This window comes from Bolinopsis microptera, chromosome 6, assembly GCF_026151205.1.
Source record: "Bolinopsis microptera isolate Bmic1 chromosome 6, MBARI_Bmic_1.0, whole genome shotgun sequence".
In the NCBI taxonomy this organism is placed as follows: Eukaryota; Metazoa; Ctenophora; class Tentaculata; order Lobata; family Bolinopsidae; genus Bolinopsis; species Bolinopsis microptera.
In genome coordinates this window covers 18466567-18488685 of record NC_087077.1, presented here as the reverse complement: position 1 = coordinate 18488685, position 22119 = coordinate 18466567, and the positions used below count along the sequence as shown (strand labels likewise).

Here is a 22119-nt window from a genome sequence, read left to right as displayed (position 1 = left end):
TAATGGATTCTGAGCTAATTCCCTAGACTAGTCTAGGTTACACTTGGTATAGTAGTCTCTCAACAAAAATAAAGTCTTTATTCCCTGGATGGTGTTGACAACTATCTCAGGATATTGTGAGTGTACCATATCAACAGAGGGACCCAATTAGATGTCTAAATGACAGATGCCTTGACAGAGGTAGACTGATGCCATACGAATAAGATAGAAATAATAATATTGATTTAAACGTTTATATTACAGTGGAACAACAACTTAAAATGCACAGGTGTTCAACAAAAACACTTCAGGACTCAAGAAAACCTGAGAAAAGCAATCTTTGATTAAAAGAGGCAGTACACTATTCATGAATATCATAAGCACGCTTGAAAAGAAACGTTTTTAGATACACTTTAAAACAGTCCTACAACATGCAGTTCTTAAATTCAAGAGGCAGCTCATTCCATAATTTAGGGCCAACTTTCTGAAACGATCTCTCTCCATACTGTGTATTTACCCTAGGTTCAGTAAAGTAGAGTAAAGTAAAATTTATGACATCACATCAAAACACATCTCTACAAAATACCATTGCACCGAAAAATATATAATAAATATAAGCCCACCAACATTAATTATTTATCAGATACAATATTTTTCAAAAAATTATCAAAACATTATCCTATTTTAAAAACCTAATCAAACCTCCCAGTGGAATTAAGATTTATAATATAATATATCTTTGCCACATACAATCAAGTAGATACGATTATTATAATTACCAAATTTGAATACTTAAATAATCTGGTCCCATACCACTATGACATTTATAAACAAGAAGTAATAACTTGTACTGAATTCTGTAACTGATAGGCAGCCAAAAAGATTGAAGGTCTTTCAGAGTACCTCCTAAATGATCAATTTAAGTGTACTCAAAATTTTATAAATGAATTTAGTTGACAAATAATTTATTCAAAATTTATCAAGTTGATTGTTTTCTCTTATTTTTCGTTATCATTCTAGGGTTCTAGGGTTTCCAGACATGGGTGAAGAAGTGAAAGAAAAGAAACCCAACAAATATGTTGAGGGATTCAAAGGATTTTGTACTTTTCTCTACAACCCAGATGATCACACAGTTTTTGGCAGAGGGGGTTCTAGTTGGGGTAAATTCTTATGATATTCAGTTATTAGTGACATTGAAGTCAATGTGTGCATCATATCTACAACTCATACAAACGATTCATTTCACACACTTTAATAGCTAGTCGCTAGATCATAGATCATGCCACAGTATGATCCAATTGACGATCCTGGTCCATCAACATCACTCATTCTCAAAAATGCTGGAACGTCCCTGATCCGCTCACGCTCTGAAGAACATTCGATGGGGTAAAATACAAGTTAAAACCATACATTACATCATACATCATAGCATACACTGATATCTTCTCGAATCAGTTTTATCACAATATTTCAACATCTTTAAAAGAATTGTTTTTACATTACCTTAGTTCCCAAAAATTTGTGTGCCATTATATTGAGCACAATTTATTTGAGCCCGAAAAATTTGGGCAGAAAATTTGAACTCATTTGGGCGACCAAAAATTTGGGCACAAATTCTTCGAAAAATGAACGATTTTCCACTAAAATTTCAGTTAGATATTTGCCTTAGTTCATTATTATTCCTTATTATTCCAGTCATTTTGCTTTCAATTTTAAGCATGTAGGTGGTAGTCTGAGTTGTTTCGGGGGGGGGGGGGGGGGGGGGGGGGGGGGGGGGGGCTAATGACTACTTTTGGGGACTTGGGGAATTACGTCAACGATTTTACCCCGAGTCCCCATGATTTTTAGTCCCCATTAGTCCCCAAAAGTCTCCATTAGTCCCCATTTAGATGATTTTTAGTCCCCATTAGTCCCCAAAAGTCTCCATTAGTCCCCATTTAGATTTATCCTACTCTAATCTTGGACAAAACATCTCGATCGTATCGTTATTAAACTAACTTGAAAACCATAAATAACTGTCAAAAATTCTGGGGACTTATGGGGACAAATGGTGAATTACGTCAACGAGTTGACGTCTAGTCCCCATGATTTTTAGTCCCCATTAGTCCCCAAAAGTCTCCATTGGTAGTCATTAGACAATGTGAAAATTGATACCCGCTTGACAGTGATCCGTGAAGTACACGCTCGTTGGATCAACGAACTTTTTGTATACCTATTTAAAAGGGAGGCCAGATGACATAAGAAAAGGCTTTGAGAAGTTGGGTATAACTGATGCTTGTAGATCAGACTTTACGGTGGATGATAATCCATTTGCAGATCTTGTTTAAATCTCTAGCTATCCGTACCTCTAGCCATTTGTTTTATTAGTAGCTGTTAGCTATTCCAGTTATTTCTATTCATTTAAAATATAAGCCTTTTTAATTGGTCAAGCCATGAATGACAGATTAGAAAACTAAAATTTCAAATATTATTTCACTTGGATATGAAGTAAAAGCCATCTTTCTATAGATTTCAGGGCCACAGGCCAAATGCCAAAAGTTTAGTTAGCAAAAAATTTAGCAGACGGAAAAGATTTATGCTTTATGCAATTAATTTGGTCTGCAAAAAATTTGGGCGAGAGGCCCGCTCAAATTTTTTGTCGCCCAAATTTTTGGGAATTAAGGTATTGGAGAATAGCTTCAGCTTCTACCTGAATGATATTTTGTGGTAGCTTTTGTCAATACCAGGAATGCTGCACTGTTCATAGTAGATAATTTTGGGAAGCATTCAAATAGATTATATTTTCAGGAAAAATTATAATCTTCTACTTCTTCTTCTACGCTTGTTTGGCAGCTTTCTTCGCCGTCTGCCTGATAGTGATGCTGAACACCCTGAGCGATGACAAGCCTACAGTTATCGGACGTACCAACAAACCTAGTATGTGAATCTAATTTGATATTCAATATATTCATCTCTAAAATCCCAAAAGGTTGATGGCCTCATTCAACCGACAGACCGTGACATGCCCTTAGTGTTTCTCTTCCTTTCCATCCCTCCCTATCCAAACCATCTCCAAGATACTGGAAAACACGACATCAAGTACCCACTCTTGCTACCTCCAATCCGCAACCTCCTCACCCAAACGAGGACCACACCCCACTCACCTCCACTCCCACCACATCTACGCAATTTTCATGCTCACAGTGCCCCTCCAAATACGCCGGACAGACTACTAGACCCTTGGTCCACCGCATGAAAGAACACGAACGATGTTACAGACCAATCAACGCCATCGACGAATCCACAGACAGAATCAAATCAGCCCTGCACATCATGCCCTGACCACCGGCCCACCATCTCTGGAACAACATCGAAGTCCTCAAAATCTCCTCCCCTCACGCTCCCACTTGACCTCAAGAACACGCAGCTATACAAATCCGACATACCGCTCATGAACAGAAACAGACCGCGCACCCAAATGTAGTTCCTCTGGGGACCCATTTTCCTAAAATTGCCAAATCCTTAAGTCCAGACCATCTGGCCCATTTCCTTCTCACCCTCAACAGAAGACTAAATTTTTTTGACATTGTACTGTAATTTTCACTGTCCACCACACTCCCCACCCTCCATCCCTGTCACACTCAAATCACTTATAAGCATTGTCCACCACATCACTTCTGCTTGACGACGATTAACACATGTTTATTGAAAGTTTATACACGTGAAATATTCGTATCCCTCTTATATGTTTTTAACCCAATCCATCCAGTTTTAAAAAGCACTGTGATGCTTTAAGCAGGACTATTTCATGCACGAAATCCCCATTTAATGAAGATGATATGTGATGAAGACACTGATCATATACACATATTTAACGTTTTTGCTGCTTAACGACTTTTTTTTTACTCACTGTCTAAAAAAAAGGATTTAAAATCATTTGCTGAAATAGAAAACTTTTAATAAATGGAAAAATGAGGTTTTTGATGGTTAGGTTTTGAAAATGCTTTCTAGCGTTCATATTAATGTCGGTCATAATTATGTCTGTTCATTTAATGTCCAGTCCAAATTCCGTCCTCCAAATATGGTCCGGATCAGTATAGAGTAATTCATTTTCATATATAATGATTTAGTTTCAGTTGGACTACCTTCTTGTGGGAAAGCCCTGTAACCGTCCAGTAATATCCTTGAATCTGGTGATGTAATTGTTTATGGATACTGTGCCTTTTATCCACCCACTTCATTCACAGTCTGTTTACTTCTGTCATCAAAAAGTTTGTAAAACGATGACCCCATTGACATTATTGTTAGCCTTCGTTCGCGTTATTACAGAAACGGTCAGAATCTTTTCATTTTCACGCGTAAGGGAGAGCGGAGATTCTTGCGTTCTGCCACGCAGCCGTAAGTCTTTATGCACATCATTTATAAAATGAAAGATCTAACTGCCGTTTCTTCATCATCGGTGTTCAAAAAGTGAACAGTTTCCAATCTTTGGTCCCAAAAACGTATCAGTTTTACAATTGTACTACGCACTATCAACATTTCCAGTTTGATTGTTAAAAATCATCACTTCGTAACTTGTTGGTGATTATGTCTGCAGCTATCAGTCGTCGTTCATCCCCAGCCGCTCACCTTGGTTCTGATGGGGAGTTGTTTTTATAAATGGAATTGATAAAGTGGTCCATTAAATTTAACTTATGCGTATCTGTGCGAAATTATTTTGGTTATTTCCTATGCTTATATAATGGCCTAAACTAAAGATTAAAGATATAATGGAAATAAGACAAGGGCAGACAATAAATGGGACGACGGAGAGACAGGAGAGGGGAGACGGGCTTAGACGTACTTGCCTGTAACCCGTCAGTACTCTATCTTGGGAATCTGGTGCTGTAATGTTATGCGATACTGTGCCTTTTATCCACACTTCTTCCACCAGTCTGTTGTACATTTGACATCAAAAAGTTGTAAAAACGATGACCCCATTGACATCTATTGTTAGCCTTAGTTCGTCGTTACAAGAAACGGTCAGACTTTTCATTTCATCGGTAAGGTGGCGGAGAATTCTGCGTTCTGCACGCAAGCCGTAAGTCTTTATGAACTCTTTCATAAAAATGTAGAAAGATCTAACTGTCCGGTTCTTCATCATCCTTGTTCAAAACGTGAAACAGTTATCCATCTTTGGTCCCCAAAACGCTATCAGTTTTAAATTGTACTACGCACTATTAACATTTTCCAATTTTGATTGTAAAAAATCATCCTTCCGTAATTGTTGGTGATTATTTCTGCAGCTTCCAGACTTCGTCTATCCCAGCCGCCACCTTGGGTTTGATGGGGAGTTGTTTCATAATTGAGATTGAAATTGGTCCATCTAATTTAAACTCTGCGTATGTTCGAATTATTTTGGTTATATTATAAGCTTTATATAGGCCTGAACTTAAACGATTTAGAAGATATAAATGGAAAATAAGAAAGGGGCAGACAATAAATGGGAAGACGGAGAGACAGGGAGAGGGAAGGACCCGGGTAGGACGTACTTGCCCAGTACCGGGTCCAGTACTATTCCTTGGCATCTGGTGATGTAAATGTTATGGATACTGTGCCTTTGATCCACACTTCATTCCACCAGTCTGTTGTACATTCTGACATCAAAACGTTGTAACCGCTGGGACCCCATTGACATCTATTGTTAGCTTAGTTGTCGTTAAAAGAATCGGTCCAGATCTTTCATTTTCACTCGGTAAGGTGGCGGAGGAATATCTGCGTTCTTGCACGCAGCCGTAAGTCTTTATGAACATCATTTCATAAAATGAAAGATTAACTGTCCCCCCCCCCCCCCCCCCCCCCCCCCCCCCCCCCCCCCCCCCCCCCCCCCCCCCCCCCCTTTCTCCGGATTCTTCATCATCCTTGGTCAAAAATGTGAACAGTTATCCATCTTTGGTCCCCAAAACGCTATCAGTTTTAAATTGTACTACCGCATATCAATTTCCAATTTTGATAGTAAAAATCATCCCTTCCGTATTGTTGGTGAATATGTCTGCCGCTATCCAGTCTTCGTCCTCCCCAGCGACTCACCTTGGTTTGATGGGGAGTTGTTTTCATAAATGAATTGATAATTGGTCATTAAATTTACTTGCGTAATGTTCGAAAATATTTTGGTATATTATATGCTTATATAATGGCCTAACTTAAAGATTGCAAGATATAATGGATAGTAAGACAAGGCCAGACAATAAATGGGAAGGAAGGACGGAGAGACAGGGGGGGGAGACGAGTCGGGTAGACTTAACTTGCCTGTACGTCCCGTACTATAATCCTTGGGAATTCTGGTGATGTACTTGTTTATGGATACTGTGCCTTATATCCACACTTCATTCCACCAGTCTGTTGTACATTCTGACATCAAAAAGTTGTAAACGATGACCCATTGAATCTATTGTTAGCCTTAGTCGTCGTTCAAAGAAAAACGGTCCAGATCTTTTCATTTTCACTCGGTAAGGTGGCGGAGGAATTTCTGCGTTCTGCACGCGCCGTAAGTCTTTATGAACATCATTTCATATAAAAATGAAAGCTCTCACTGTCCGGTTTCTTCATCATCCTTGTTCCAAAAAGTGAACAGTTATCCACTCTTGGTCCAAAAACGCTTCAGTTTTAAATTGTTACTACCGCACTATCTACATTTCCCAGTTTGATTGTTAAAAATCAGCACTTCCGTAATTGTTGGTGATTATGTCTGCAGTATCCAGTCTTCGTCGTCCCAGCCGCTCACCTTGGGGTTCTGAAGGGGAGTTGTTACCTAACATGAATGATAATTGTCCATTAAATTTCAACTTATGCGTAAATGTTCGAAAAAACTCTTTTTTTTTGGATTATTTAGAAAATGTTATATGGACTAAAGACTTAGCAAGATATAAATGGAGAAAAGACAAGGGACAGACAAAAAATGGAACGAGCAAAAGGCGGGAACCACGGGGAGGGGAACACAGGGAAGAATCAAATGGGAGAATCGGGATTCGAGAGGGTGACTGGCCAGTCTACCTTTCAAGAGACGTTTTTAATTGCGTCCGGCAGCCCATCATTGTGGCTTCAAATACTAATTTGTAAATTGATTGGTTGTACTCTTATAAAAAGATATTAAACCAGTACGTTGGTCGTAGTGGAATACACGAAAATCATTTCTACAGATGAATGCTTATTTAAAGCAAAAAAATAAATGGAGATAGAAAAGGGAAGATGGGCGACAGAGAGAACGGGGAGACCCTGACAGTGTGAAATTTCATAAGCATTGCCCCTTACAACTATATTTATCTTACTCATATATCTTTATAAGAAATTATACCGAACAATGGGTAGAGTGGGCGCAGCCAACATGGAAAACGCGGCGACGGATTTTCAATTCTCGGTATCATTTCGCATTTGGCGGCCAAATCTGACTTTTGCCTTGCAAATTTATGGAATTTGGCCGCCAAATTTTTCTAAAGGCTAACTCAAAATTCCATATACAAATTTAAGGTCGAAAAATGCGATTCTACGTTGATCTGAAAATTTCAAGTAAAAATATTGAAACCCTATGTGTTCTATTGTTTTGAGTGAAATCCGTTTCGCAATATTGCGAACTGAGATATGGGCGATTTTGTTCAGTTTTTGGAATTGTTTGAACACAGAATCCAAGTTTAGGTCGATACTGCGTTGATAATCATAGAGAATGTGTAGTCTAGGCTTACCTTCCATATAAAGTTGGTTATATTCAAAAATAATGCTATTTGATTCAATTTATGGGCCAAAATCGATCCAAAAATTTGGAGTGCGTATTGCCCAATATGGTATTATGGTTTTTGGCTCATCACTCAGTCATTTTTTGGTCCAATCTTGATGAAAATTCATCTACGAGTTCAGGGGACTACTAGCTACAGTCTAGGTACCTAAACTCTGGGTTTTGGGCATGTCAGGGTATTTGGCTAAATTGGGCAAATTTGGACCCAAATATGGGCCGTTTGGCTGCCCGCGGGCACCGTTTGGCGGTTAGGGGTCGATAACCCCTCAACAGTTCGGTCATGAGTCCTAGTTTGTTGGAACAAATACTATCTCCAAACCCAAGTTTCACAAAAAAAAATCCGGGTGAACCACCCCCCCCTCCTTAACCAATTATTTTATTACCTGATTTGCTTGGTCCAATGATCAAGAATTTAGCAATCATGCCACTAAATAGATCATCTTCACTTTTTTTTTTGTTGCTATCTAAAAGAAGAACGTGAGCTACTTTAAGTAAATAACGATACAGTAACACAATCTTGATCTGATGAAAGGATGATGCACTGCTGAGAAACATCAGAGTCAAAGATGAACACTTTAGCATAAACATATTTGTCTCTCATCTGCTTAGTGTGCCTAGGAGCCTGGACAACCATGTGTTGTTGGATGCTCACTGACAATATTCTGGCCACATAATAAAGTTACTACGTTCTACAGGACAATTTATGTTTATTCACTGCACGGTAACAATCAATTTGAAAATGTAAAAAATACAATCCTAATAGTGACATAATATAATCGAAGTATATAATTGAAAATATGAAAGTGATGACAATTCTATATTTGTTCATTTCAGTTCTTATTCCAGCATCTGATTAACATATTTACTACCGCAGTGTAAACAAAGCAATATAGTAATAGATAACAGCACTACAAAGTTGTTTAAATCATAATGGGCTTATTCTGATAAAAAGGTTAAGGGCGACTTAACGATATAAAAATACCATGGGTATGTGATCGCGTTTTATTGGACTTAAAGAATTTTTTCCTCTTGCCGGTCAGCCAGAGTTTGTAAGACACTGTTCTTTTTAAAGTTAGAAAAATGTGTAAAGATGAGAAAATTGAGCGGAATCCGTCTCAGTGTTTGTTCACTTCAGATCAACGCCCCGTTACCAATAATTCACGAAAGATTTCTATAAAACAACTAGTGAGTTACTTGGCTGTAGGAAGTCAAATAGCGACTTTATTGTTGACAGGTAGAGCATAAACGCATTACCAGCGTAAGATAACAAATAAAACAATCCTCGAAGGGAGTATGAATCAGACTTACGTCTAAATACGTTTCCGTTGTAAACGACACTGGAATTTTGATACTGGGTTATTGATTAAATTTCACCCATCATCCTCCATTTCACTCCCACGTTTACCGGAAAGGATTGTTCCTTTTTCCGATCAATAGAGTTGATAAACGGGCAAAATGATGGACGGAGCGATCAGCGACAGGTGGGCCAAAAGTCAGTACCCATACGTTGGCCTTAATAGCTCAGCCATTGAGTGCCCAATTGAAATAATTCTTTCTGGTATGACTTACTACTATCACTTGTCAAATCGACAAATATTCGTGTTCATTTTTTTCGAATGAAGATTCATTTTCGCATTTATTTGATAATTTGGATAGTCGGATCGAGCTAAATTTTATTGAATTGTGTTTGGCCATTCGAATTACGTTTGTCCTGAAAAAATTAGAGTTATAGCTTCTCAGATGACCGAGATATGAACCTGGAGGGGGATAAGTACACGGCTTCTTATCACTCATACGATATTGAGTAAATACAATTCAAATAAATTCTTCATATTGCAGAAATTCTAAACCATGCTTTGGGATGGGTAACCACTATTTTCATCAATGACTGGAACGTCAAAAATGTTCAACATTTTGATATACTTTCGAAATGATTTTATCTCAAAATTGTTATTACTGTCATAGAATAATTTCTGGGACGTGAGTCGAAAGAAGGTTGCCCACCACCAATGCTTGAATAAAGAATTCTATCATCTTTCTTCATCAACATATAGTCATATACGTATATCGGAAGAAAATCCTTCAATCTCGAAAATATCCTGGCAAAATCAGGGGTACTAATCATTATACAGCTGATGGAAATAAATATAATTCTTTGGATATACATGAGTCCTGGATTTCGTCTCAGTCCGTATAAGGAACAATAAGACACTACGCGCGACGGTGGGGAGGTTGGTATTTTTCTGAACTAGCGGGTTTAGCAGCCATGTCGCTGTATCGTATTGATTCTCCGTATATCTGTCTATTCTCTGTGTATATAGTGCGGTTTTCTGGAGTCACTACTGGCTTTGTTGCAGATCCTCCTCCGTCAACTTCTTCTGCTTTTGGTCTCCAAGACTCCGCTTGTTTTAGAGTTTTGTAGTGCTCAAAATCAAATGCTTTGAAGTTAGGAGCTGAAATTAATAGATATCAGACATTATTTAGAAGGACGCAAGCTCCAAACAATTGAACATATTAGTAGAGTAACTACTAGAGTATATAAGGCTTATAATTTTCATGTGTGTGCCTAAAACGAGTTTAAGAGCACATTAAACGCTTCGGTAAAATAACCCATATGTCGGCCAAGGACTTACCTTTGACAGCTGCGTTACTTTGCTTTTCTTCATACCGAATAGTCATCTCGTTAGCTTCGAAGTGATCTCTGTTGTTTTTCATTCGATGAACACTCTTGTACCACTCTGAGAGGTCTGTTGTCAAGAATCGCTGGCCAGGATTCAACCAGTGTTTCGTGCCGGAAACGCGCGTAAATTTCCCACCATGCGCGCAAATTTTGCGCGGTTGTCTATTAATGTTTATGCCCGCGCCATACGTAATCTCAGGAAGAAGACCCTTTTAAAAGAAACACATTGAAATTTCAGCTTGGATTCATAATAGTACAAACTATAGTGCAACTGCAAACCTTGCAAAGGCCTGTTTCAGAAAAATGTCATTCAATGACGTCATCAACGAATGATACTCAATTTATAGTACTAACCTTTATGAAAGTAGTCAATGAGAGATTCATGATTCTGACTGTAGCCTCTCATTCTATAGTGCGTTCTTAATCAGTACAGTTTTATTAAATGGGGAATATAATAAGGTCAGGATACAATGAACGATGTTAAATAATTGATTTTTCAATAATTGGTATTTACAGTTTTACAAATGAGAGATTATTCAAACCTGAGATTCAAGATTTCGTTGTTGTTAAAGGGAAAGTATACAAACACATGTAATGATAATAAGTTACGATACAGAAACTGCCTAAATAATAGTAAAAATGTAATAAATTAAGAGATAAAACATATGTTTACCCTGGATGTAATAGAATACCTTAAAAGCTAACACAGTGAAGGGAGGACAGTTTCCGTAAATGTACGCTATCATTTAGTTAGTATATAAAATAATTTACATAATAAATTAAGCCTAATTTCAATAACTAAATCAAGTAAATAATTCTATAACTGTTTGATAAGTTCCTAAATAAACAAATCCTCCTATAGATAACCATCCTATTCGAGCAGAGAATCCCTTAAAAAATGCAGACAACCCCTCTGAATGGAGCTGTTTGATTACTGTGACTGCCCCCTCATTGGTTGTAGATAACATTATACGGGTCTTCACAACATCGATCGGAGTCGTCACCCCACCTGAAGGTAAATTTAATTATCTTTTATATTCATGAAAATTTGAATTAACTAGGATAATGCTCCTAACAAATGGTGAGCGCTAATCTTTAATAGCCATTATTTACTGTAAACAGCAATTGCTGTTTGTGTTAAAATAATGGAGCGTAAATGCAATTATACAGGGTGGGCCAAAAGTCAGTACCCATACGTTGGCCTTAATAGCTCAGCCATTGAGTGCCCAATTGAAATAATTCTTTCTGGTATGACTTACTACTATCACTTGTCAAATCGACAAATATTCGTGTTCATTTTTTTCGAATGAAGATTCATTTTCGCATTTATTTGATAATTTGGATAGTCGGATCGAGCTAAATTTTATTGAATTGTGTTTGGCCATTCGAATTACGTTTGTCCTGAAAAAATTAGAGTTATAGCTTCTCAGATGACCGAGATATGAACCTGGAGGGGGATATTTAAAACATATAAGTGATACGAAAGATTTTATTAGCAGGAGCTTTCAAAATACTTGTGTAAATGCAAAATACTTGTGTAAATCAAAATACTTGTGTAAATCGTCTTCAGCCGAGATATGAAGCATAACGAGTTTGTTCATTACGTGTGATCAGGTGATTGGGTTGAGGCTAGATCCGCATTATGAAAATCGTGCAGGGAGCCCAATTACGGTGTCGTAATTGGGTAATCATTGAGTACCCAATCAATTTTTCTAACGAGATAAACAAATTGCTTGATAACTTCGTCATTTTAAATCCGTTTTGCACCATATTTTCAGATTATATTCCGGATTAAATGACATTAAATGACAGTGGCGAAGAAGTAGATGTCATATACCTCGATTACGCCAAGGCGTTCGATAAGGTGGATCACAACATACTACTTGCAAAAGCAAAACGTTACGGAATTCATGGAAACATGCTCCAGTGGTTAAGCGAATTCCTAACAAACCGTCTCCAGACAGTGGTCGTTGAAGGAACTAAGTCATCCTTCCAGCTGGTGATAAGTGGAGTGCCACAAGGTACAGTGTTGGGACCGATTCTGTTCATTCTCTACATCGATGACCAATTGGACGCACTGCTTACCTCTCTTGGAAAGATATTTGCTGATGACACTAAACTCATCGGTAAAATATTGGACTTGGCCACCAAAGCATCGCTACAAGAAGACCTCTTCAATGTCATTGCCTGGGCTCGAAGAAACAATATGCAGCTCAATGAAGCCAAATTTGAGATCCTCAACTATACGCTCAATAATTCTCTTCTGCTACGAAATCTGCCATTTACAAATGATCTGCTCAGTTACACTCTTACAACAGGTCAAATAATTGAGCCAGCAGAAACTGCCAGGGACTTGGGGGTGATTTTATCAAACGACTGCTCTTGGACTCCCCACATCCAGAAAATGATCCAATCAGCAAGCACTATGTCATCCTGGGTTCTTAGCGTCTTCAAAGATAGATCACAATTTCTCATGCTTACCCTCTTCAAAACCATGGTGCGGAGTAAGCTAGAATATTGCTGCCCTGTCTGGAATCCAGCCAAGACCATGGACATAGAGGCTATAGAAAACGTTCAACGACAATTTACCTGACGCATTAACGGATGCAGTGGTTTAGACTACTGGGAACGTCTCACAAAACTCAATATCATATCATTGCAGAGACGTCGAGAAAGGTACATCTTGATCCACACATGGAAAATTCTCTATGGCCTGGCCCCAAATGATATTGGCATGCTGTTCAAAAACAACCCCCGACATGGAATAAAAGCTACTGTACCAGCACTGAACAACAAATCACAGCGTTCTGTGGCAACTCACTATGAAAACTCGTTTGGAGTGAAAGCGGCACAGCTGTGGAATCTTCTCCCCAAAGAAATTAATTCCATCTCTACTTTGGACCTGTTAAAATCGTCACTGGCTAAATTCCTTAAAGAATTCCCCGACACACCTCCGACTAAAGGATACACCGCTACTAACAACAACTCACTCTTGGAATGGTACTTACAAAAAGACCCCTGTGGAGTGATAGGAGGACGTACTTGATACTGTTGTCCTGAAGCGATCCCAGCCAAACCTACTCAAAGTACTCAAAGTAAGTATATTGCAATATGTTACAAAGGAGTCTCTAACATGTTCACACCAGTATAAGCAATTCAAGTTGATTGGGTGTGGCCCCCAAAAATTGAATTTTCAAATTTTGGTGACGGAATCCTCGAACAAGTAGGTACAGTATGCCATCTGCAAAGGAACAACTCTCAAATATAAAACACAGCGGTGGTATAAGACCCAACGTATGGGTACAGACTTTCGCCCCCCCCCCCCCCTGTATATTAACCTATATCCCCCCCCCCCCCTGTATATTAACCTATATTCGAAAACTCACTGACCCGCGATAGCTCCAGCAATGCTACCAAACACTCCTGATTTCCATCCACTTCCTTCAGGGTTATAGGCCGCTCTCAGCTTCTCCCATATAGGGTACTGAATCGCAGCAAAGGGAATCTGCAGGTATATAATATATATAAAAACAGTCAAATTGAGTGAAAAAATGTTATCTGTGGTTGCTGTTAACGAACCCTTATTATTTGTGTTAGGAACAAATAATAGCATGTGCCTTATCAGATCGCAATGTTTTGAGATTGTAAGTTGATACATAGTATGAGGTTGTTTTAATAATTTCTACAGAAAGCGAGCTCGGGGACAGCAAAAGAATTTCACATTATTTAGCTTGTATAATATTTTATACAATATCACATATTGTGCATTTTAACAAAAAACAAAAAACGCAAAATCATGGATTATTATAAACAGCAACTGTAGTGATATGAGCTATGATAAGTCACATGTTTTTTGCACAAAACGAGCTAATGAACTAAACGTTGGGGGGGGGGGGGCCGGGGGTGAGGGGGGGTTGGAAGAAGATGCCCAGTATATAGAGGTACCTGGTATAGAGAGGTATGGTATAGAGGTTTGTCTATACATAAAATTTGAGAAGTGTTAAATGAAAATATGGAATGAAATTTAATAGTACGGATGATAGTACCTCCCTCATAACTGTAGTCCCGTATCCCACATAGAGTCCTCTGAGCCCAGAGTGAGCGATGGTATCTCGTAATCCTGCCCATGAGCTGCTTGCTAACTTAGCTTGTACTCTTTGTTTCACCACCTGGTCATGGAATGTTACTCAGTACAATTGCTACTGCCTACTGTTAAATGTAGAAATTCATCAAAGTATCCTCTCTTTCCTGAGAAAATCTAAATTTAACAGAAGAGTCACAAACCTCAGTGGGAACCCGAACGAAACACGCCACAATTTCACCCAGACTTGATGCTATCATGTGTTGTGTAATTCCACCACCAGGATTCATCCTCTTAACATGCTCGTACGTAAGGAAGAAGAGGGCTGATCCAGGCATACTTCCTACTGCTGCTGCTCTTTGTAGAGAGGATGAGTTTACGAGGTGCACAAGGAAACTTCAACTCATTAACACAAATGTACATTTTGAACAAGAGATATATCCAATTTTAATTCATTTGAAGGAGCAAAAGTGGTAAATCGAATCAAAAGTTGCCAGTAATTGATGACTAACCCAACGCCTTTCAGTTTGTGAAGGTCTGACAAACCAAGTGATCTGAGCCCCTGTTTAGACTGCATCCTTGTCTTGATTGTGTCGATGGGGAACAGTGCAATGTCAACCACAAACCCTGCAGCACTTCCTCCAAGGAGGGCATGTCTGTCTGATACCATGTATCTGAGAATTTCAAAAGTTTCACAGCAGAATCATTAGAAAGAACAGATGGGATTAAATGGATCAAATATTATAATACATCTGAATATTATAATACATCTGATTAAAGAAGTTTGAAATGAATGCAATTGGATATTTTCGCCAACATCTCAAAGACCAGTGAAAAATTATCTTCAATTATATACATAATTTGGTAAACTTATTCAATTATTTAATAAACATTAAACATGCATCTATTGTGAACTAAAAATAAAGCAATATTAACAATAAGCCTGAAAAATCAACCAATCCCATGGTGTTTAAATTACAAGAACAGTATTACAAGAACAGCACAACGTCAAAACAGAATAAGAAACCAAAAGTTATAAGAAACCAAATTCGATAGATTTATTAATAATAATAAACATCCACTTTTGTAGATACACACAGTCTCTACGTCTTTATCCTCTGGTCCCTAGGGTCAGCTGACTCCGGGCCAGAGGAGAATTACCGATTGCCAAGGTTTGATGCCTAGGCAGTCGAGACCTCTTATTGAGACCCGATATAATAATAATAATTAGTTAATGTTATTTTTATACAGCACCAAAAGGCTGAATAATTTAAATTTGACCCTTATGCTCAGCTGTAAATGACACTTAAATTAACAAGAGTGTGATTATTGAGCCAAGAATAGCAATTTAACATAATCCTTCAACCTTATCCCTCAGAAGGCGAGCTTTGAGGTCTCCTGTGTTTATTTACTTAAATTGGTTTCAGACTGTAAATATTATAAAGTAAAAGTAAAGTAAAGTAAATTAAAAATTATGACATAACATCATCACTAATGTCTACAAAGTGTCAACACACTACATGGAAAAATATACAGTAACTATTTCTCCATCAAATTTAAAAGTATTATCAAATATTAATCAAAAATAATAACATAACAAATATTAATCATAAATAACAACATCATACAAAATTTTACAGACGAAATGATCCCTGGAGGGACTCCCGAAGTAGCTCTTTTACAAGCAAGAGCTACTTTGGTCTACTGGCTGTGAGGTGTCTCATCTACATTTTTTTATCAAGACACTTATTTTACTTCGGAGTATTCCAACAGCCACATTGTTACACAAGTGCAACCAGCCAATTACAGGAAGCCGAAGGATTTGTTTTTAGCCAGTGATGGTTAAGGTAGTGTGTACCATACTTTCTTTGCCAGAGACTTTGCTGCAATGTGCAGCTCCTCATTTAACCCTCACACCCGATTTCTCGAGTATTCGGCTGAGTAGACCGGGGGCTGCAAAGACCACTCAGGATCCTTAGCTGAATGTCAACGACGCTCACCCCACGACCAGGCAGACAGTGGGATTCGAACTCGCAACCTCACGATTGCAAAGCTGGCGTTCTAACCAACTGCGCTACCTGGCCTAAAATGGGTTGGTGGTCCCCCCCCCTTTTATATTGAAAACTGCATAGATCTTCACTAATTGTGCAGCAAGGAACAGTGTCATAGACTACAAGATCATGATGCCATCATTTCAGAGATAGAGGGGGGGGGGCGCTTTTTACCCCGAATATTAAGTAATTTTAAGCAACAAATTTGGCAGCAAAACGTGCCATATCCCAGTCAATTTTTGATCGAAATGGTGAATAGGGAACATTCTGTTGGATGTTGTATGGCCAATCACGATAAATTATAATGAAGATTAAAATTAAGTCATATATAATAGTCGACTACAGTACAAATGGAATCTACAGTGGTAAAAACTCCTTCACACCGTTAACTGCATAAACTACAAAAGATTCCTCCAACATGGCCTACAGCGAGCTATATCCTTTATTTCATTCAACTCTATTAAAGTGTTCATAACAAATTATGATCATCCATCAAAAATTTAAGGAGACTTTTACAGAGGGATAAAACACATGATACAAACGATGAGAATTAATATGTATGAGTTCTCCGCCTCAATGAGAATACATAAAAATATAGTTAATAAACAACAAGACATCGAAACGATAATCAAATAGAGGCGAAAGAAGCAACAACTCAGTTCAGTTCAGTTTTAGTCCCGGACGGCTTTAATCCGTAACCGGGCTTCTCCTCAAATTTTACTGGTATAGGTCCGCCGTTCGGCCTCCCTTCTAAGGGAATCCACGGAGAAAGGTGCGAATAATGGGCTATCTGAATAAGCCTTCAAGCCCTCGCGGATCCTTAAGTATCGTCCTTTCTGTACTGGCTGTGCACATAAGGACTTCACAGCGACCTGTGGGACAATATGTCTGCCACTGACGTCAAAGCAACAGAGCAGAATCATTATGACATGATCGTCCCGAGAAATAATGGCCAGATATGCCCAGTGGAATAAATTTTAAATATGACTAGGAATCCATTTTGGGAAGAAAAAAAGGCTATATATTTTTCGGCCGCTTTGCGGCCGACTTGTCACTGGTCAGCTCTTCTCCCAGGTCAAGATTAGTTTGAAATGCTTAGCGTATCCATTAGAATAATTACCGGATGAATATGCAATTGCAAATTTTGAAATTAAATAAAAAATTTCTGAGAATTCTTTAATTTATTTGAAACGCAAGGAAATATTTTTTCAAAGAACTATACACCCTAGCCCACAGACATTTTCATACTATTCTTCATACTAACTCGGAAGATCGAGCTCTAAGATTGGACTCCCATCAGCATGATGAGCGATTCGCTACTCTGAAGGTGGCTTCGACCTTGTGTCGAAATTTATGGCCTGACTATGGATCTGAAGCTTGCTTCTGCCAGGTTAGATACAATATTGGATAATAAACAGTGATAAACTTCGGACTTAAAGCGGGATAGGGATGTATAATGGAGGGGGTTGCACTGTACTCTAGATGATCTAGGATGTGAAACTTGCTTAAGCCTAGAACACACGAGTTCCCCTGATATAGTAGCAATGGCTAGATTCACTTCCTTCCCACTTGCACTGTTGTTGACTTGTAGCTACAATATTAAATTGATTCGTGGAAATCGGTCTCGGATGTGAAGCTTCCTTAAGCGCCAAACCCTGAGAATACTGTATTACTCGAACTTCGAGAATTTTCTAAATGAATCTAGACTAAAGGAGCCAACTTGAATCCATAAAATTTAGAATGCTACATTTTAAAATACCGCTCTATATTTACACCGTTCACCAGTTAATATGGCTGGGAGGATTGGGAGGATTCATATTAGATTGTCGATTGTTTAAGATTAACTTGATATTTTAGCGTATCAGAGCTGAAATTTTGCATGACTATTTCAAATGACTATTTTACATGACTATTTTTTTATATTCCGGGTTGTTGAGGAAGGAGGAATGGATAGCTCGCGTTTTCTGCGCGTTTTTTGGTGTCTGAATGCGCAAAAAATAGTCAAGCAATCTTATAGGTAAGAAATAGTCATGGAATCTAGGAATGCGCTCGATTCGAACTTCGAGTCGATAAAATGATGTAACATCGCGTTAGCCCTGAGAGCGACCAATTTTGATTTAATTTTAAATTAATGTGAATATTTTTTCCACAAGAATCTTTTTTTACCGGTTATCAACAAATTTTGACTAGGTGTTAAATTCCTGGACGCCTGACTATTTGCCACTGGGCAGATATGCAAGCAGCCAACTGACCTTATTCCTCATGAGAGCCATTCGGTATGATATTGAGCTAAGACATCAAAAGACTCTCAGAAAGCCTGTCTCAGCTCACTATTCTGGTTGAAAATGTCTGGAATTTGAATGCTTGTATCGGTATCATAAATAATTGAAATTACATATATTAACTCTCTTCCGGCAATTTGCTATACTTTGACTCAAGAACCATGCATGATTAAGTCTCCGGAGGTGTCTCAAAATCAGTAATAGAAACTGTGGATGGTTAAACTTGCACATGAAAGGGATCGGCTGAAAATTTTGGCATAGCTTCCGCTGTCCCCGAAGGATAAAACTGTCACGCAGTCCCTATCTGAAGCAGGGAATAGCTATACTGATTCGATACTTGTTCAATGTTCCTTTACTGGCAAGGAACTTGCTGTAGAATTCTCCTTTACCGGCAAGGAGTCCGCCGTTTTTTGTTTTTGTTTGTTCCTTTAACCGCAAGGAACCTGCGGTTGAATATTCCTTTACCCACAAGGAACCTGCGGTTGGGGTGAGGTGTAGGAGATGTGGGGAAGAAAACATGAATATGATAGTATGGTACACTGTTGCCAGCTGACTCACCAGCAACAATGCAAGTCCAAGAAGAAAGAAGGAGAGACACTGTCCGTTATCTGGGTGAGTCACCACTGACAGTGCTCCCACTTCTGTGGGGTTGAGGGTGTTGGCTCCAAGAACCAGCCGTGAGCGAACAGCGCCTGACCCCCTCTATGGTTAACTTGAGAATAACAGGACTATGCCTTTCTCCAGGCCAATCCGTTCAGTAACCAGCTGACCCAGCACCACCTCTAATGGAAGATGTGGTTCGGATTGGACTTTGCTAGGATTTGTCAGTTTTTCTGTAGACACTAATGCTCCCTCGAGGAAAGACATGAGCCCCGGCGAAACTGACCAAAAACGTGGCAGGGATTCTCACCCATGCAAATGCAACAACTTTTTAGTGTTTCTTGTATTGTGAAAATATGACAATATTTAATTCAGCATTCGATTTTCATACTGCTGTGTAAATTGGCGAAAATACAATTTTAGTTTAATCTTAAAGTAATTTTGGCCACATAATTTTATTATAAATGCATTTAAACTAAGTCCTTATTACATGATATTTGGAAAAATATACTCATGATATACGCACTTCACATAGCCAAAATTTTCTGATATGCTGATAAAATTAATTTACTTAACAATAAAAAATGAAATTTTTGGATTCACAAGCTTGAAAGGTAATTGATATTTGATGCATTATATTGTTGCATCGCCGATTATCAATGACGAAGTTTTAAAAAATAATTCATATTATATTATAGGGTTATCTGGGGACCTCAGGCTATTATATATTTATGTTCATTTTGATTTAAATCTTTAAGCCGTAGTACATATACATAATGCAATTGCAATTGACGCACCGCACAGCTGTTGCAGCTTTTTATTGCAGTTTCCATTACGATTGCAATTGCAATATGTATGTACTTGTGATACGTTGTATGACCCGCCCTGTATCGTCGCCTAGTCACTAGTGAAAACGACCATGGTATGGGGGTCACGACATGATACAAGTATGTACAACGGCTTAACATTATCTTCACGATTACTTTAAAACCAAAAACGTTCACATATTATGTAATCAATATGTTAGCAATTTTTACCCCCTCTCACCTCTGATCCCCGGCCCCCCTCCATAATCAACCATATACTATACATAATCAAAACACAACCCCCTCCTGACAGCACTATTACGTAATCATGGCCTGAACCCCTGGCTTTTCCCCTTGAAAACACTTTTATCTGCGTTTCATACTACCCTGATCTTATTGGGCCGCGCTCAGCCTGTCATTCCGCCTAATCTCTATTCGGTTTTTTTGTGAACATGATAGCCTGAGGTCCCCAGGTAACCCTTCACATAGCCATGTGTATATATACGCGTACTGCGTGAGAGGGCTCTGGTTAGAGCAAAGGTAACCCTTTGACATACGTTGCATGCCACTTTTTGGGCGCGAAGCGCGCGCCGCCGAAGGGATACGTAACATGTATCAAGTAACCCTGATCATGCTATCATGATGAGCCCGGAGCCGAAATCATTGTTGTGATATCCGGCCTAGCACCTTAGATTCACCTAACCATGTGCTTTCGCGCCACTGCGGGCGCGCTTGTTTCACTTAACAGCCGGTGATACTTTTGTAGCGCGATGCGTTACTGTGCCGCGCCGCGCACTTAATAAGGCTTCTCACAGCGACAGATCGGCGAAATGCGCTACTGTGCATGCACTGTGCCGCGCCGAGCTGCCATGAATTGACATCGTCAATTAAGTGATACTCGTAAAATATCTGTTCCAGGACCGTCGAAGAGTCCAACTTGGCGCGCTTCCTGCATCCTGGCATGGTAGGTTGTATACAACCTACAATTGACAATTGTTCCACAAGTCAAGAAGGCGGGCGCGCGCCACTGCCAGCGCAATTAGGGCTCTGGATAGAGCAATAGCCGGATATTCGATCATTGGAGGACTTCGCCGCTTCGACGCGCCGCGCAAACTAGCATTCTTGCTTCGTTCTTGCGTCGATCGTTGCTTTGCTTCGCAAAACAACGATCTCGATGGATTGACACCGTCAATCAAGATATTCGATCAATTTCTAAATTTGATAACTTAAACTATCATAGTGAAATTAAGTAGGGGGTGCACCATAAAAATAAACTTGCTCGGATTTTAATATTTTTGTACCATTGTTTTCTAGAGACTGTGAAAAATTTCACAATACCAAATTTGTTATACCTTTTTGGAAAGATCAGTGAGTTTTGCCTAGGTGCCATATTTGATGGTGCGCGGCTTTTGGAGCAAAATTAGCTGTAAAAGTCGCGTAATTTGACCAAATTTGACCAAATTCGTCGATTTTTCTCGTATTATTTGGATATATCTTCAGTTCCTTGCATGAGATCCTTCTGAAAATTGGCGACGACCTTCCAATAGGGCTTTCACAACTGTCCGAAAAATTTGGTGGATATCGGAGTTGATATAGTGATAAAAATGGGGCAAAATACGCTGCTTTTAGCTGTAACATAATGTCTGATGGTTGGATATTCTTTAAACTTTTCGGACACTTTCCTTGTAAGTCTATGAGTAAGCTTACCAATTTTTGTTGCAATCGGAGGTCGGGAAGGATACTTAATATCTATTTGTTTGAAGAAAATTGTGCTGGCCGAAATTAGCGCTAAAAAACCATCCTACAGTCGGCACGCGCGGCTCACTGTCGATGGCGCACTACCTAAATTAAGTGGAATTTTAATTAAAATATTGTCAAATTGTTATTATTTTA

At 38.8% G+C, this 22119-nt stretch overlaps 2 protein-coding genes across 2 annotated transcripts; both read right to left on the bottom strand.

The window, feature by feature from the left end:
- Positions 1–9492: 9492 nt before the first annotated feature.
- On the bottom strand, positions 9493–10830 carry LOC134816641 (uncharacterized). The gene is made up of 3 exons (XM_063825578.1): positions 10761–10830; positions 10360–10464; positions 9493–10179 (listed from the first exon to the last, which is right to left on the bottom strand). Exons 1-3 carry the CDS (start codon positions 10810–10812, stop codon positions 9938–9940), a joined length of 399 nt encoding a protein of 132 aa, XP_063681648.1. The 5' UTR covers positions 10813–10830; the 3' UTR covers positions 9493–9937.
- Positions 10831–10945: 115 nt separating this feature from the next.
- LOC134816640 (mitochondrial S-adenosylmethionine carrier protein-like) lies at positions 10946–15157 on the bottom strand. The gene is made up of 5 exons (XM_063825576.1): positions 15000–15157; positions 14691–14844; positions 14453–14575; positions 13797–13911; positions 10946–11415 (listed from the first exon to the last, which is right to left on the bottom strand). The coding sequence occupies exons 1-5, from the start codon at positions 15155–15157 to the stop codon at positions 11210–11212; spliced, it is 756 nt and encodes a 251-aa protein (XP_063681646.1). The 3' UTR covers positions 10946–11209.
- Between the last annotated feature and the right edge of the window lie 6962 nt (positions 15158–22119).

Excerpts from the sequence above, each read along its gene's own strand:
- LOC134816641 (XM_063825578.1), bottom strand. The coding sequence starts at position 10,812 with ATGAGAGGCTACAGTCAGAATCATGAATCTCTCATTGACTACTTTCAT. Across the intron at positions 10,465-10,760 it reads CATTGACTACTTTCATAAAG|AGTGGTACAAGAGTGTTCAT; the intron begins GTTAGTACTATA and ends CAGACCTCTCAG. Across the intron at positions 10,180-10,359 it reads AAGTAACGCAGCTGTCAAAG|CTCCTAACTTCAAAGCATTT; the intron begins GTAAGTCCTTGG and ends TATTAATTTCAG.
- LOC134816640 (XM_063825576.1), bottom strand. The coding sequence starts at position 15,157 with ATGGTATCAGACAGACATGCCCTCCTTGGAGGAAGTGCTGCAGGGTTT. Across the intron at positions 13,912-14,452 it reads GGACTACAGTTATGAGGGAG|ATTCCCTTTGCTGCGATTCA; the intron begins GTACTATCATCC and ends ATATACCTGCAG. Across the intron at positions 11,416-13,796 it reads CATTGCTGGAGCTATCGCGG|GTGGGGTGACGACTCCGATC; the intron begins GTCAGTGAGTTT and ends ATTTACCTTCAG.